The 14,821-nt window shown below is 38.2% G+C and overlaps 1 protein-coding gene across 7 annotated transcripts in view; it reads right to left on the reverse strand.

Moving 5' to 3' along the window:
* The window catches only part of CTNNA2 (catenin alpha 2), a 1,115,489-nt gene that overhangs the window by 209,170 nt on the left and 891,498 nt on the right, over window positions 1-14,821 (reverse strand). For all 7 annotated transcript variants that reach the window (XM_073241862.1, XM_073241858.1, XM_073241861.1 and 4 more), the window contains one exon: window positions 755-907. In XM_073241862.1, coding sequence (XP_073097963.1) covers window positions 755-907 — 153 coding nt within the window. The remainder of the gene's footprint in view (window positions 1-754; window positions 908-14,821) is intronic.

A 14,821-nucleotide genomic window follows, 5' to 3' on the forward strand; every position in this document is an offset into this window, starting at 1 on the left:
CTGGATTCTTTTTCTCTAGCCCACACATTTCTTGTTTAACATCTCTAACATCTACTTAGCCCCATATCACTAAATCCAACCTGTACCAGGCTGTTGGCTCTCAGGTCCCAGATTTAGGCAGCCTGATTATCATATTAGTTTTATTTTGTTTCCCTTGAACAGTATTTTTTCAATATTACACAAAACAATTTTCCATTTATAAAACAACTTCCATAGATTCTTTAACATGTACAATATACTTATGACACTGAACTTACCACACTCCTCTACTACCCCAAGAACCTCTACTAGGAGTCCCAACCTCTCTTTGGGGGAAGCAATATTTTTTCCACAAGTTCATAATATGTTGGGTTTAGGTGGGTGGCATAGAGCAGGGGATGAGGAGGAGGAAAAGGAGAGAGTGTTCAGACCTCTATTGGGCAGTATTAATTCTATTTTCTCAAATCAAAACTGGTACCCAATACTTTGGAACATCCCTTCTACTTCTCCTGTTTTTTTTCAGCTTCTATTGCTCTGGAAAATTAGCAGACATGATCCAAAACATGCTTAGAGCTGTGGGATAGAGGAAGGAGAGGTTTCTGATCACTGTTTCCTTTGCAAGGGATGGGATCAGCAGAAGGTGAGGGAAAGGAAAGTTCCAGGGCATTCTTCCTCGAGGAAAACCACGGAAGAATGGTCTATACAAATTCCAAGAGTGACATGTAGAGATGAAGACCACCAGGAAATTCTAGTCTGCAGGACTCTCCTGACTCACCTCCACCAGCTTGTTGGCGTGCTCTCGGAAAACCTGTGCATACTCCTTCACCTCCTTCTCATTCCCACTTTTTGCAGCCTCAATGAGAACTAGCAAAGGGACGTTGGTTTCCAAGAATGAATCCGATATGTGATCCATCACTGCTTTCCGAAGCTGCATTAAAAAAAAAAAAAAAACAGAAACACAGACAATTAAGGAATAGAAGAATTTCATAGTTATAAGTCTATTATGCATTAAACAATATGGATTAAATTACATCTGGGGAATAAAGATTTTTTTTCCAAACTACCCCCAGCTCTAATAATTATCCATGGAAATAATATTTCAACTCTCTTTTTAATTTTCCCAGTGCTTATTATATCAAAGAAAACCAAGAGAGATGACAGGTGGTTCCGATGTAACTGCATTATTTGTCCATTTGAAAGTTTTATGTATGGGCGGTAGCTCAGTACTTTATAAGCCCTCTCTTATCAAAGATTTGCTCTCATTCTTCATTGGCCCAAATATCTTCCTTTAGGAGGTTTTTAATTGTGATACAGTTCATGGACTGAGGCTCTTTAGAAAAAGGAGAAATCTAGTCATCAACTAGAAAGTCAACTAGAAAGTAAGGAGAGCTTGAGATGAAGAGTTTGGCCTTGAAGCCACCCCTAAAACTTTACCACTTTGCAGTCCTCTGCCCTTTCTCTGTCCATTGTTTGTATCTGTTGGAGGCAGAAACATAAAACATCTACCAGTCTCAAATAGGTTTCTGCTCAGGTGCTATAATGATATAGTTGCTGTCCTCCAGAAAGAAGTACTTAAAATTATTTGCCAAGGTAAGAACAGATGAAAATTTCCACAATTACACATCATTTTTCCACATTGTTTAAATGGGAAGCAAGGCAGCTGCATGAAAATGAAAAATAAATTGTACCTGAACAATCATCTCAGTGCTGCTTAGTTTGTAATTGTCAGAATATATACAGGATGAAAACACCCCAAATACAAACAAACACAAGAGAAGATGGTAAGCAAAGTGTATGTTTTAAAAACAAATATACCTATTCAGGAGTATTTGGGCAAATCTTCTGATAGGGAAATACATATACATTTATTATTGGTCAGAAGAACTCTGAATAAATCTCAGTTCCTTTTTGCACTTACAATAAAGTAGGCATGTTTGTATCTATAACTTAGTTTGTTTTACCTGTGAATTGGGTTTGACATTTCACTACATAAAATATAATAAAGCCTATGCATAGTTCACATTAATTAGTTGCTCACATGGCAGTGTGCATTAACTTACTGCTTGGGCATAATGTTGTTTATTGGTAAGCTCATATATTCCAGATCCTCAGCTAAGATCTTTACATATTACATCATTTGCACAGATGCTCAACTAAGAGCTTTACATATTATATTGTTTAATCCCCACAACAACACGATAAGAGAGGAACTATTCTTATGCCAGTCTTTCAAGTGAAGAAAATGGGACTTAGGAAAGCTAAATAATTTGCCTGCAGTCATAAGGTACCAAGTGGCAGAGCTGATGGTGAGAAGGACTGAAGGGGACAGGGCAGTGAACACTTGGCCTGTCATAGCTGTCTTCCAGGACAATGCCTCACATGAAGGAGAAACTACTGGAGTGTCATCAAAATTGAAATTGACAAGGACAAAGAGATAAAATAAAGAAAAGGTCCAGATAAAGTTGGGAATAAGAGCAGAGCCAGGCTGCCTCACCAATCAAGCCACCATGTTTTTTAATATCACAAAAAGTAACAACAGGGAGAGCTCTGTGAAGTCCAAAGAGCTATCTGCATTGAACCTCTCTGAATCACCAGTGAAGATTGAGTTCACATAAAAATGAGCAACTTAAGGGGATTAAGAGGTACAAACTTCCTGTTATAAAAAAAATGTCATGGGGATGTAATGCACAACGTAGGGTATATAGTCAATAATATTGTGATAGCTTTAGATGGTGAATGGTAACTACACTTATTGTGGGGATCATTTTGTAATGTATAAAAATGTTAATTACCATAACATCCATCTGAAATAACATATCATATGTCAATTATTTCAGTTTCTAAAAAAGTTATCAAGGTCAAAACTTGTATGAAATTATTATAAGAAAAATGAGAATAAGGAATATAATATCATCTCTACATACTCTTAAAACATACCAGAAAGATATGTCAGAAAAAAAGATTAATATTGTAATATACTATTTCAAATAAATTAAAATGCACTAAGAAAATGATACTAGATATGAAAGAAAGACATAAATTAGAAAAATAAAAGATCATAGAATGAGGTTATGGAACTCCAGAAAAAAATGTAAGGGTCAAAAAAAAAATGTTTTGAGAAAGAAGACTAAAAAAGAACGTATAAACCCAAAAGCAAATGCAGGAGAAATTAAAAGGGAAAAGAAGGAAAATTTTAAAATACAAAATAAATTTTTTAAAAAGTGATAAAAACATACCTGAGAAAAGATGACAAATATTGAAATATTTAAATAGGCTAAGAAAATTCAATATACTATCAGAGGTCTCTGAAGAAGAAAATCTAAGCAAGAAACAGAATGGATACTAAGTATCAACTCTTGAAAACTTTCAAATATACATATATATATAAATCATATCCTGAAATATCATGTACCAGAGAAGACTGACCCATACTGTCAAGCAAGATAACTGGATTGTAAGGAAAAAAGGTGGGGGAAAATCCTTACTCATTTACGGAAACAGAGCATGTGACTTTTAAAGGAAGGGAAGAAAATGTGAGGTAAGAATTTTATAACCAGCAAAACTGATTTTCAAGGATTATAAGGCACAGAACAAATCTGATTAGTATGCAAAAGCCATAAAATATTTTCATGAGACTTTGTTGGGATATCTGATAGAGAATGAGATTTAACCACCAAAATAAGTAGAAAAACACCAAGATAAGAACCAGAAATAAGCATTAGATATATACTTACTTATAGAATTAATAATATATGTTAGTTAGATGAGAAAGAGTAAAATACAAAATGTTTGAATATTCTGGCAATGAAGACAAAGTACAATATTGGTAAAAATGAAAAGAGAAAGTGAATAGGATATATAAAAAGATTGTAACTGATGTATGCCATTTTAATTATAGTGGTAGTATGAAATTGTTATTTATTTATTTATATAATATTGAACATTTATTGTGCTTAGAGTACATTTTGATTACTTTTGAGAGTTTATTTCTCATCTCCTGTGCCCTTGTTAATGAGGAGTATTGGTGTGGAAGAAAGATGTACTATAGGAGAGATTTAGGAAAAACCCTAATATCTTAACTGTGAAGTAGAAACATCAATATGAAAACATAATATTTTATATTGAAAACACACACACAATTTCCCTAATGAAAGAGTATAAAAACAATGAAGAGCCCAAAAGCAATGAACATCTTAAAATATAACTTTTCACTGAAAAAAAAAAGCTTCTTGGAGAAATGGCTGATTCCAGGTAGTTTGAGGCTGGAAATACACAAATAAGCCTAAAATATCTCATCATCCAGATAGCAAAGAGCTATCACTAGGGTCAGGTAAAAATAACTGAGGAGGCTCCTGCCTGGCCACAGATTCGACAATTTGAACTTCACAAAGGGTAAAGTTCCAGTAGATTGAAACTCATGAAATATTCAAATATATTTAAATTAAAGAGTTTCTAATGACTCGAAAAAAAAAGAAAGAAAAATACAATTGGTCACCAGAGGATGACAAAGAACCAATTCATTTATCTTGAAAGAATCAGGAATATACATTACCTTTCCTATATGAACTGAAATTCTTGATAATGAGGAAAGAGTCTATTTATAAACTTATTCCACTTGATAAATGAAAATAAAATGATAGCACATCATCAACTTGCAACCTTTAATAAATTGAAAAATGTAAGAATTGACATCAGTGGTTGAAAACATCACAGTAAAGAGACAACCAGACATTATGTGCCTTTTGAGGAAATGGCATGATCTCAGTTATAGTGTTGCCAAAAGGATCAAGCCTGAAACTGGTAGAGGCTGAGGATCCCTCTGGTGATTTGCAGAAAATACGGAGGACAGAATAACGTATGGAGCTGCCCCACACATATCTAATCAGCAAAATGCAAACTGCGGGAAACTTACATTACAAGCAGTCCAGGCTCTTCAACAGATGGATTATAAGCAAAAGAATGAAATGGAAGGGGATGTGATAGATTAAGAGAATAAAAGACATATCCCCAAATATGAGCAAAACTAAACTATATCATCTGCAGATACACATTAGGATGATAAAACCACAAAGAAACATAAAGAAGTGAACACCTGAAAAGTCAGGAATTGGTTACTCCTACAGGGAGGCAGGGGGCACACAGAGGAAATCTTAGGGAGGCTGGAAGAATTCTATTTCTTGACCTGGGTACTGGTTACAAGAGCATCTGCATAATAATTTAATAAACTATATTTTTACTATTTATAGATTTCTATATCCCTCCTTTATTTTATATTAAACATAAAAATATTTTATTATTTAAAAATATTTCTTATGGACATTCCCTATGTTCTCTTACATTTCTATCTGGGTAGAATACAGATAGGACAACCAAGGTGGCCTAGGAAGCCATGACTGAGGATGGCAGGCGATCCCCCAACATACACAAGCCCCCAAAATCAACCTGGCCCCTTGAATACATGGAGGACAGCTTCCCAGTGTCCTGTCCCTGGCCAGTATCATTACATAATTTAAATAATTAAGAATGCAAATCTATTGTGTTGGAGCCTTTGCATGTTTTGAAGTTTATTAGTTACAGTAGTTGGTCTGCCCTAACTTAATGAGAACACATCAAAACAGATTACTTTTTGCTTTTTCCTGCCAGCCTGCCTTCTTTCCTGTCCTAGATCCTTCCTACCTAAAGGGTGAACCACAGCCCAGAATCACTGTTATTTCCTGGGAGCTTGTTAGAAATGCAAACCCCAGCCCCATCCCAGACCTGCATTTCAATGAGAATCTGCATTTCTATAAGACGCCTAGGTAATTTCTCTGCACTGTAAAGTTTGAGGAGCACTGCTCTAGAAGGCCTATTGCATGAGTCAAGTTTTTACTTACAAGCATTAGAAACTAATTCTGGCAGATTTAAGCAGAAAAGCTATCCTGTTAGGTCAAAGAAGGGAGAGAACTCAGAAATGTTAGGATACTTTATGTCATTAGTTTTTGATTCAAAGTCTTAGGCAAATGTACCTACTTTTTATCTGAGTGAAATACAGACCCACACACCAGGTCATGTGTCAACACACAGTTGCAAGGGGAAAGGAGGAAGGTGCTGGGAGGAAAGTGTTCTGTGAAAACAAATGTTCAGGCCATTTTAGCTTCTTATACCAAAATTCATACAATGAGGAATTCCCCAAACACACGAAGGGAATTCAAATTTGACTCAAAAACATTATGCCAATAAAGAATAGATCTGGTAGAACAATAAGCCAGATACTCAAGCACGGTTGGAAGATGGAAAAATATATACATTTATAGGGATTAATTAAAGGAAAAGCATTGTCTATAGGGAACAAGATTAGAAACTATAGACTAGGACAGGAATGGCAAGTGTGCTACATTTCATTTCTATGCCTACACCAGACATGAGTAATCACAGAATTCCTTTATGCTGAGCTTAAATACTGGTTCATAATCCTTCTCAGCAGAGTGTTCCAGGTAGCTACTGCTAATCAATCCTATTTCTCCTAAAAGATGAAAGCTTTCTTTCTCTGCTGAAACTTCCCTGCAATTTAAGTCTCTTTGCAAGCCAATCTTGACACAGAATTGTCTGTGTGTGTCTTAGTAAACCAGGGCGATCTTGACTCAGAATTAAAGTTAACACCCAAATCTAGGCTGGTATGATGATATTTAACAAATGTCTGACCATTTAACATCTGTCTTGTCATTGCAAAGATGTTTAGAAAAATCCTGTTAAGAATAACAGTATTAGCTTCTCCACTACAATGATGTAAGACAAGGTCAAATTCGGGATAGAGGGTGATTGTAAAAGGGCTCAAAACTTTGAAGTATAAGTCTTTCCATGGGTATGGCTGCTCCAGGCTTTTCATGATTACTGACATAGTTTGCCATATTTCCTTAAGCTTTGGGGTGTAATTGTTATTAAAAATGAAAAATCAAAGCAACAAAATGTCTGGGTCAGGAGCCATATAGCCTAGGGGGTTTGACAAAAATTGAGCCGCATTAAGCCAGGCAAATTTTAGTCAGACTGAAGGTCAATTAAGGCAATCAGTCAGGGCAGCAATCCACCCAAAGCCACTTTAATAAGCTAAGGTGCCATCAGTGTGCACAGTTCAGTGGTAATGACAGCACTGTTCATTGTCTGGGCTGGGGTAGGGGCCGATGTGGGAGGAGAGCAGAGCCCTATCTATGAAGCTTGTGGAAGAGAGAGCACTTAGAGGATCATCACTGTTTTTGCTCTATTTTGTTTTCTTTGAAACAGAAAATTCTTTGATCATTCTATTCATTATCCTGATGGCACTGACTACCTTCTAGGAAGCAAAAACATTTTAATTGGGGGTACCAAGCTTCTTTCCTTAATGGATCCAATTACTTCTACGACAGTCAGGTTTCATGCTTTCCTTCATGTCCTCCCTCCCCAACGCCTCCACCCCCCCAACCCAGTTCAGGCTCTACTGGTTCAATTCAAAGCCTAACTGGCATCATCAGTGATACCTATATGCATGGTCCCACTAGCAAACAGTTGATGGTTTAGTTTAGCCAGATAAATGGTCTTTGACATCTACATTTCCCCCAGAAGTGCTGATACAGTAGGGGTAAGAGTTAAAAGATGACTTCATGATGGAGCAAGGAACACTGAAGCAAACTTAGATAACTGTAATGGATTTGCTGCATTAATGACCTCATTCTTCACCTTTCCTCATATCCATGCCCATTGCCATGGAACTCTCCAGAGCCTGCTCTCTCTGGCTCTGGGCTAGACCATGAGGCATGCTTAGAGCCAGAGGATGTTGGCCATAGTGACACATTCAGGGGTTTGAAAGGGTTATTCACTACTGGGCAAAGATAAAAATGGAGGACTCATGGTTTAACATATGTCCAGTGCAAATATGTATGCAGCGGACATAGTTTATCATATGTAACTATCTTTTTATAACTTATTGGTCAAATTGTTTTAAAATGATAAATTGTGAGATTCTCAACAAAGGCTCAAGCCAAGGGAAATTAGACTGCGCAGAAATACTGGGATTCACTTTTCCTTCTTTGAGATGGTAATTATGGTATGTAGAAAATCTGTAAGCCAGGTGGAAGCAGACAGAGGTTAGCAGGATCTGCCTTATTATAGAGAGATCTTTGAAAGCTGTAGATGAAGGTTAGCACTCTGACAACCTAGCATTTGAGATTTTATGCTCATACTTAAGCATTTTAGCATCGAACCGTATTCCTCCTAAATCTATTACATAGTCCATGAGCACAGGTACATCCAAAATTGGGAGCCAGAGTCCTCAGCAGTCAGGACCAGGGACACCTTGAACTTGGTATTATCCAGCAAGCTCAGGGACTCATAAATACTGCCTTCTTTAGCTCATTGGCCCTGTGATTTGTGTCCCTGATGAATAGGGGAACATTATTTGACCCCTCCAGTAAACAGGCAATGTAATTCCTCTGTAAATTGACTATTAGAATGGTTTAAATGTCCTTGCCTACAAGCTGAAAGGCATAGTTAACACTTTTTACATAAGCCAGAAGACCAAAATTTAGCTATCAATCAACCAGGGCAAAAAGGAATGACTTGACAAAAATCATTCGTTAAGTGTGACAGGAGTCAAGAACACAAGGCTTTCTTCCAACTGTTTAAATGTATGTGTGACAAGGGAATATTAATTACATAAGACAAGACATTTAAAGATATTAGCTCAGCACCACCAGTCTATTTTACCCAATTAAGGCTATTCATCAATGTAAATAACTGCATTTTCTTCCTCAAAGCAAAAGGAGTGCAGTTCCTTATTTCATGGGAGGGCAGAGTGATAAAAGGGGAGACGCAAGGTTACCTCACAAACTTGAGAACAGAAATAACCCATCTGTAAAAACCATCTCAAATGACCAAAATATCATTTGTCTCTAGAATGGGACATGAGGAGTATATGATGCACATTGAACCATCTTCAAATACATACTGCACAAGTGGTCTCCACCAAGTCAAAATACCCACATCCATTTGATGAATATGAAACACTTCCCTAAAAAAGACATTACAAGAAAAAAAAAATGGCTCTCCCTAGCCAACTAGAATTGTAGGAGCTTAAACTTGCATGAGACCTTGAAGGTTGCATGTTCAATTTTATTCCACCCAATAAAAGGATATCTCTGTGACACTTTTTAATGAATATGTTCTTTTAATTTCAGCTTTATTGAGGTATAACTGACAAATAAAACTAACTTGAAGTGTACAGAGGTGATTTGGTATATGTACACACTGTGAAAGGATTCCCACTGTTTAATCAACATACGCATCACCTCACAGATTTTTTTTGTGTGCAAGACCATGTAAGTCCTACTCTCTTAGCAAATTTCAATTTTACAAAAGTATTTTCAACTATAGTCACCATGTGTTACTTTATTCATCTTTAAGGTGAAGGTTTGCACCCTTTTACCAAACTCTTCTTATTTTCCCCATACCCCCAACCCCTTGCAATCAGTTTTCTGCTCTCTATTTCTGTAAGTCTTACTTTTTAAGATTCCACATACAAGTGGTGACATGCAGTATTTGTCTTTCTCTGTTTGGTTTATTTCATTAAGCATAATGCCCTCAAAGCCCATCCACGTCACCAGTGGCAGGATTTCCTTCTTTCTCATGGCTGAATAATATTCCATTGTAAACATATATTGCATCTTTATCCACTCATCTGTTGATGGACTCTTAGGCTGTTTCCGTATCTTGGCTATTTTGAATAATGTTGCAGTGATTATGGGAGAGCAAATATCTATTCAATATCCAGTTTTCATTTCCTTTGGATATATACCCAGAGTGGGCCTGCTGGATCAGATGGCAGTCCTATCTTTAATTTTCTGAGCAATCTCCATATTGTTTGCCATAGTGGCTATGGCAGTTTAATATTCCACTAATAGAGCACAAAGGTTCCCTTTTCTCTACATCCACACTGCATCTGTTATCCCTTTTATTTTTTATGACAGCCATTCTAACTGGTGTGAAGTGAGATCTCATTGTGGTTTTCATTTGCATTTCTGTGATGCTGAGCACCTTTTCATTTACCTGTTGACCATTTTTATGTTTTCTTTGGAAGAATGACTATTTAGGCCTTCTGCCCATTTTTTAATTGCATGTTTTTATAATTGGGTTGTCTGAGTTCCTGATGTATTTTGGATATTAATACCTTATCAGATATATGACTTACAGATATTTTCTCATTTAGTAGGTTGTCTTTTCATTTTTTTGATAGTTTCCTTTGCTGTGAGACACTTTTTAGTTTGCTATAGCACTGCTTGCTTATTTTTGCTTTTGTTGTCTTTCCACAGAATCATTGCCAAAAACCGATGTCCTTTTCTCCTTTAAAGGTTCTCTGAGGAATTTTCTACCCCTCCATCAGGACAAACATACTTTCAAACACTCAATTTGTTTTGAATCAATTTATTATGTCTCCAGGTCTTACAATCAAGTCTTTAATTCCTTCTGAGTTGCTTTTTGTATATGGTATACAACAGAAGTCCAGTTTCATTCTGTCGTGTGGGGCTGTCCAGTTTTCCTAACACCATTGACTGAAGAGGCTATCCTTTCTCATTGCATATTCTTGGTTCTAGATGTTTATTCTTGAAAAATTAATAAAGGTGTTTAATTATTTGTCTTCAATTATGCATTTCAAAAACTTTTCCTGATTGCAAGGGGTAAAACAAAGGATCCATAAAGAAAGATTTACACAGCTCCTGCACTATTATTAAGGATATTTAAATGTTATACCAAAGAAAAAAAATGAGAGTAAATACACAAGAAATATAATGGAGTAGACAGTAATGCAATCAGCTCAGAGGAGGCAGGAAACTTTTTAAAAAGAATAGTAAGAATCTCAGAGGGAAAAATATGCTTTATTTTTTTCTTACTTCATTCTACTCTCTCTACTTAGGAGTTATCTTCATCCATTCAGTCCTGCTACTAGCATTTGAGGAACTCCTGGTGCACCAAGTACTATGTTTGGCCAGGGATACAGAAAAACCCAGACAAACCAGCTACTCTCATCTATTACTAGGAACTCCTCTACCGTCTCGATTCCCAATTACTAACAAAGATACAGTGATTAACCTGCCCACATACATACCTGACTCAACTCATCAATGATGCTGCTAGAGTCAAGCATGAATTCTTCCTGCTAAATGTTTTGGAAGCTGGCCTAAGGGACACTAAAGAAAGTCCAGATGTGTTTCATTTCCTTCACATCATAGTACTTAAGAATTTTTTCTCCTTTAAAGGTTCTCTGAGGCATTTTCTACCCCTCCATCAGGACAAACATACTTTCAAATACTCAGTTTGTTAGCCCATAAGATTTGGCATTTGAAAAGGGTAGATTTTTAGGTAGCAAAGAGGAAGGTGGAAAAGACATTTGTAGTATAACTACCTTGCTCAGATCCCTTAAGCTCAGACTGATTTTTCTGCATATTTGGAAGGTTTACTCAGTCTTTGTCTGCTTTTTGCCACTAATAATAATCCTGTACATGTTTCATTTTTATAGCTGGCAGAGAACTTTCCTAGACATTATTTCATTTGACCTTCCTTACAATGTCATTGTAGGGGTGAGAGGTACAGTTTGCAGGGAGAGAATCATTTTCTTTGTTGATTAGGAAAGGGAGGGCCCACTGGTTACACATGGCAAATGCCACAGTCAGGTCTTCTGATTCCAAGAACAGTGTTATTTTTATTTACGGTCCATGAGTTTATAAGTCTGAGTATCCCAACTGGACAAAGTTCATCTTGTTCTCATCCTTCACTTCCACACTACTCAACCACTCCCAGCATTACGTTCCCTCCAGATTCACTTACCACAGAGGGCATCTAAGTTTAGATGCCTGAATATTTCACTGTGCTTATCTAATATCTGCCATCGATTAAGTGGCATTAAATGAACACAAGCTGCTTGAATACAGCATGAGAGAGTCAAGTATTGCATGACATAAATTCATCCCAAGAAGAAATGCTGCTCAAAAGATGTGACCCTCCCACAACTGTACTGACAACTGGGAGAGACCATCACTGAATGGATGGACTTGATGGCAGGCGAACAGCAGAAGCCTATAAAAAATGTACACTTATAGTTACCAAAGGGAAAGGGACTGCAAGAATGGGGGATGGGAAGGGAGGGATAAGGGGGAAAAGGGGCATTACGATTAGTAGACATAACGTGTGTGGGGGCACGGGGAAGGCTGTACAACACAGAGAAGACAAGTAGTGATTCTATAGCATCTTACTATGCTGATGGACAGTGATTGTAATGGGGTATGTGGTGGGGACTTGATAATGGGGGAAGTCTAGTAACCATAATGTTGCTCATGTAATTGTAGATCAATGATACCAAAAAAAAATGTACAGTTAGAGTTTAAAGCAAGACACGTAGAACAACTCTCTAAAACCATATTTCTTTCTGGCAGGGTGAATCCTACACACCTGCCAAAGTGCAATAGGATTTGGACCAGGCAGTCGTCCGACACCCTATTTTTCATATTTCCTGCTATTTCACATATAGCACAAGTCTTGTGGGCATGAGAAGAATCTGCCATCACTAAGACAAGAGTGCCTGGGAAGACCTCAGCTCAGAACTCACATTTCCCACTCCAGGTGTCAGATCAGTACCACTTCAGTTCACTTGAGCACAATGGGAAACTTGGGGAAATAAGATGCTATTGGGTAAGGGAAGGGGGATGATGGGCACTTAATTGTAGGTGCAGATGTCACTTATAAGTGAACCTCTGAAGCTGCTGACCATTTAAGGTCATTAAGGAGCCCATCACATTTTCTAAAATGGAGAACCATTCACCACGCTCCCCTGCTCTATTCTAATTATGGATAACTGTGTGCCTCTGAGCTAACTTCGGTCTCCAGAGTTCTGCACCGTATGCCACACTTCCTCACTTTCTGTCTTTAACTATTGCACAGAGTTGCACTTCCAACAGCTGCTGAATGTCTCCCTAGAGGGGCTTCATTTCAGATGGAGGCCTAATGATTGCTCCACATTTCCAAGTTTGTGGAAATCCTATAAAATAGCTGGTGCTATCACTGTTTAAGGGAGAGGCAGGAGACAGATTTAAAGTCCCTCTACTTTTCCGGGAATCTGGACTCCTACACCTTATTTGTTTCATCTCTAGCAGACTTACTCCTAATGCATAGATTGGCCTGCTCTTCTTATATGGGGCTGGGCAGTATGTATTTGAGCCTTTGCAGCCAGTTGGTCTGTACCACCACCAGTCACTGGTACCCTTGCAGTGATGAAGCTGACAAGACGCTTTTATTCATGTGAACAGGCAGAGGGCCAGGTGTGGGCCAGGTGGAGTAGTCTCAGCACCTGCTCTAGATGGCCTCATCAAATCAATGGATTCTCGTCTTACAGCCCTCTCACTCTGTCCATGTTACTATGTCGCATGGCTACTGTAATTCTCCGGCTATTTCAAGCTCCATTCACCCGCTGCTCACAGAACATCTGCAGGACCCAGCAGCTACCTGCTTATAGAGAGAACTGAGGAGGCTAGAGACGGCCTCTGAGAGCCCCCATGCAGCCCATATGACTGACAGGTGACCAGTTTAATTTTCTCCTTCCTTCACTTCATGCTCCATTGGAAAATACGTTATTCCAGGGATCTCTAAGCAATTCCTTTTCAAAGAATGAAGAGGAAACATTAAATATAAGAACAGAAACTATAGGTTTTTCCTAAAACTTCTGTGGCTTCTGGGAGTGTCTGTCAGGGCTGCCTGGCCTGCTTGACAGAGGTGCTCTGACCTGGACCAGGCTCTAAATTCTGATGTTTCCTCCTAATTTGGTAGAAGTGCTAAGGGTGCTTCTACACACTAGCCAAACACACAGGGCATGCACCCAGAAAGCGCCAGGCAAGCTGGTTGCTATGGTAATATACAGACAAAATGATTCCTTGATCAGTCACAAGTGATCTCCTTTCAACTACTGATTATGGCATCTATAGATACAGCCTCAGGGCCCGGTTGATCTGAGTCTTCCAAATTCCAAGGAGGCACTGAGAGAACTTTGCTCAGCCAGGCATGCTTCATTAGTGCTGACTTCTTCCTGCCCCTGAAACTCGGCTCCCTCCCTCTCCCTGCCCAACTGCCCAGAACCCCCAGCTTGGCAGGACCGAAGGGGCTTTTCAGCTTTTCAGCCACCCCCTTGACAGCTGCAAGTTGAACTACAGCTATTTAAGGCAGTCTGATCCTTGCTGAAAAATTGAAGGAATCGAATAAAAATATAGCAGTTCTGCTCTTAACAGGTAACAGGATTGATACACTTCAGACAGCCTAAGGAACTGTGGAATGAGAGAGGAGGGAGCTGAGACTGGTTATGCACCCAAACTTCTGACAAGCACTCCTGATTGGATCAGATGGAAAATCCCCTCATCACCAAAGGACACATGGTTCTTCTCTAATCCTGGAATGCTAGGGCACAATTTATTCAACCATCTCTCACTGAAAACACCAGGCAGGTTTGCTAGTCTTCTGATCTGCATTTCATCAGATATCCCCCCAGCTAAAATGAGTCCTTTACTTTTTCCCCCTAGGACTAATTAGAAAAATAATTATCAGAATCTCATTCATAGTTTAGTGTCTTGCATGGGGCTAGACACAGACACAGATGGCTAAAGGAAGAAAAAAACAGTGATTATATTAAACCAGAAACCTACTGTTATGATTACTATTGAGAACCTCAAGACTCATTACTAATTGATATTTAACCTTATATCTTCCCATTAAGGGACTTTAATAAAAGCTATAAACTAAGCCCAAAGTGTATCAACTTTAACAACTACGGTCATGAAAAGGACAGGCTTCAGAGTCA

Source organism: Manis javanica, chromosome 1 (genome assembly GCF_040802235.1).
Source record: "Manis javanica isolate MJ-LG chromosome 1, MJ_LKY, whole genome shotgun sequence".
Lineage (NCBI taxonomy): Eukaryota > Metazoa > Chordata > Mammalia > Pholidota > Manidae > Manis > Manis javanica.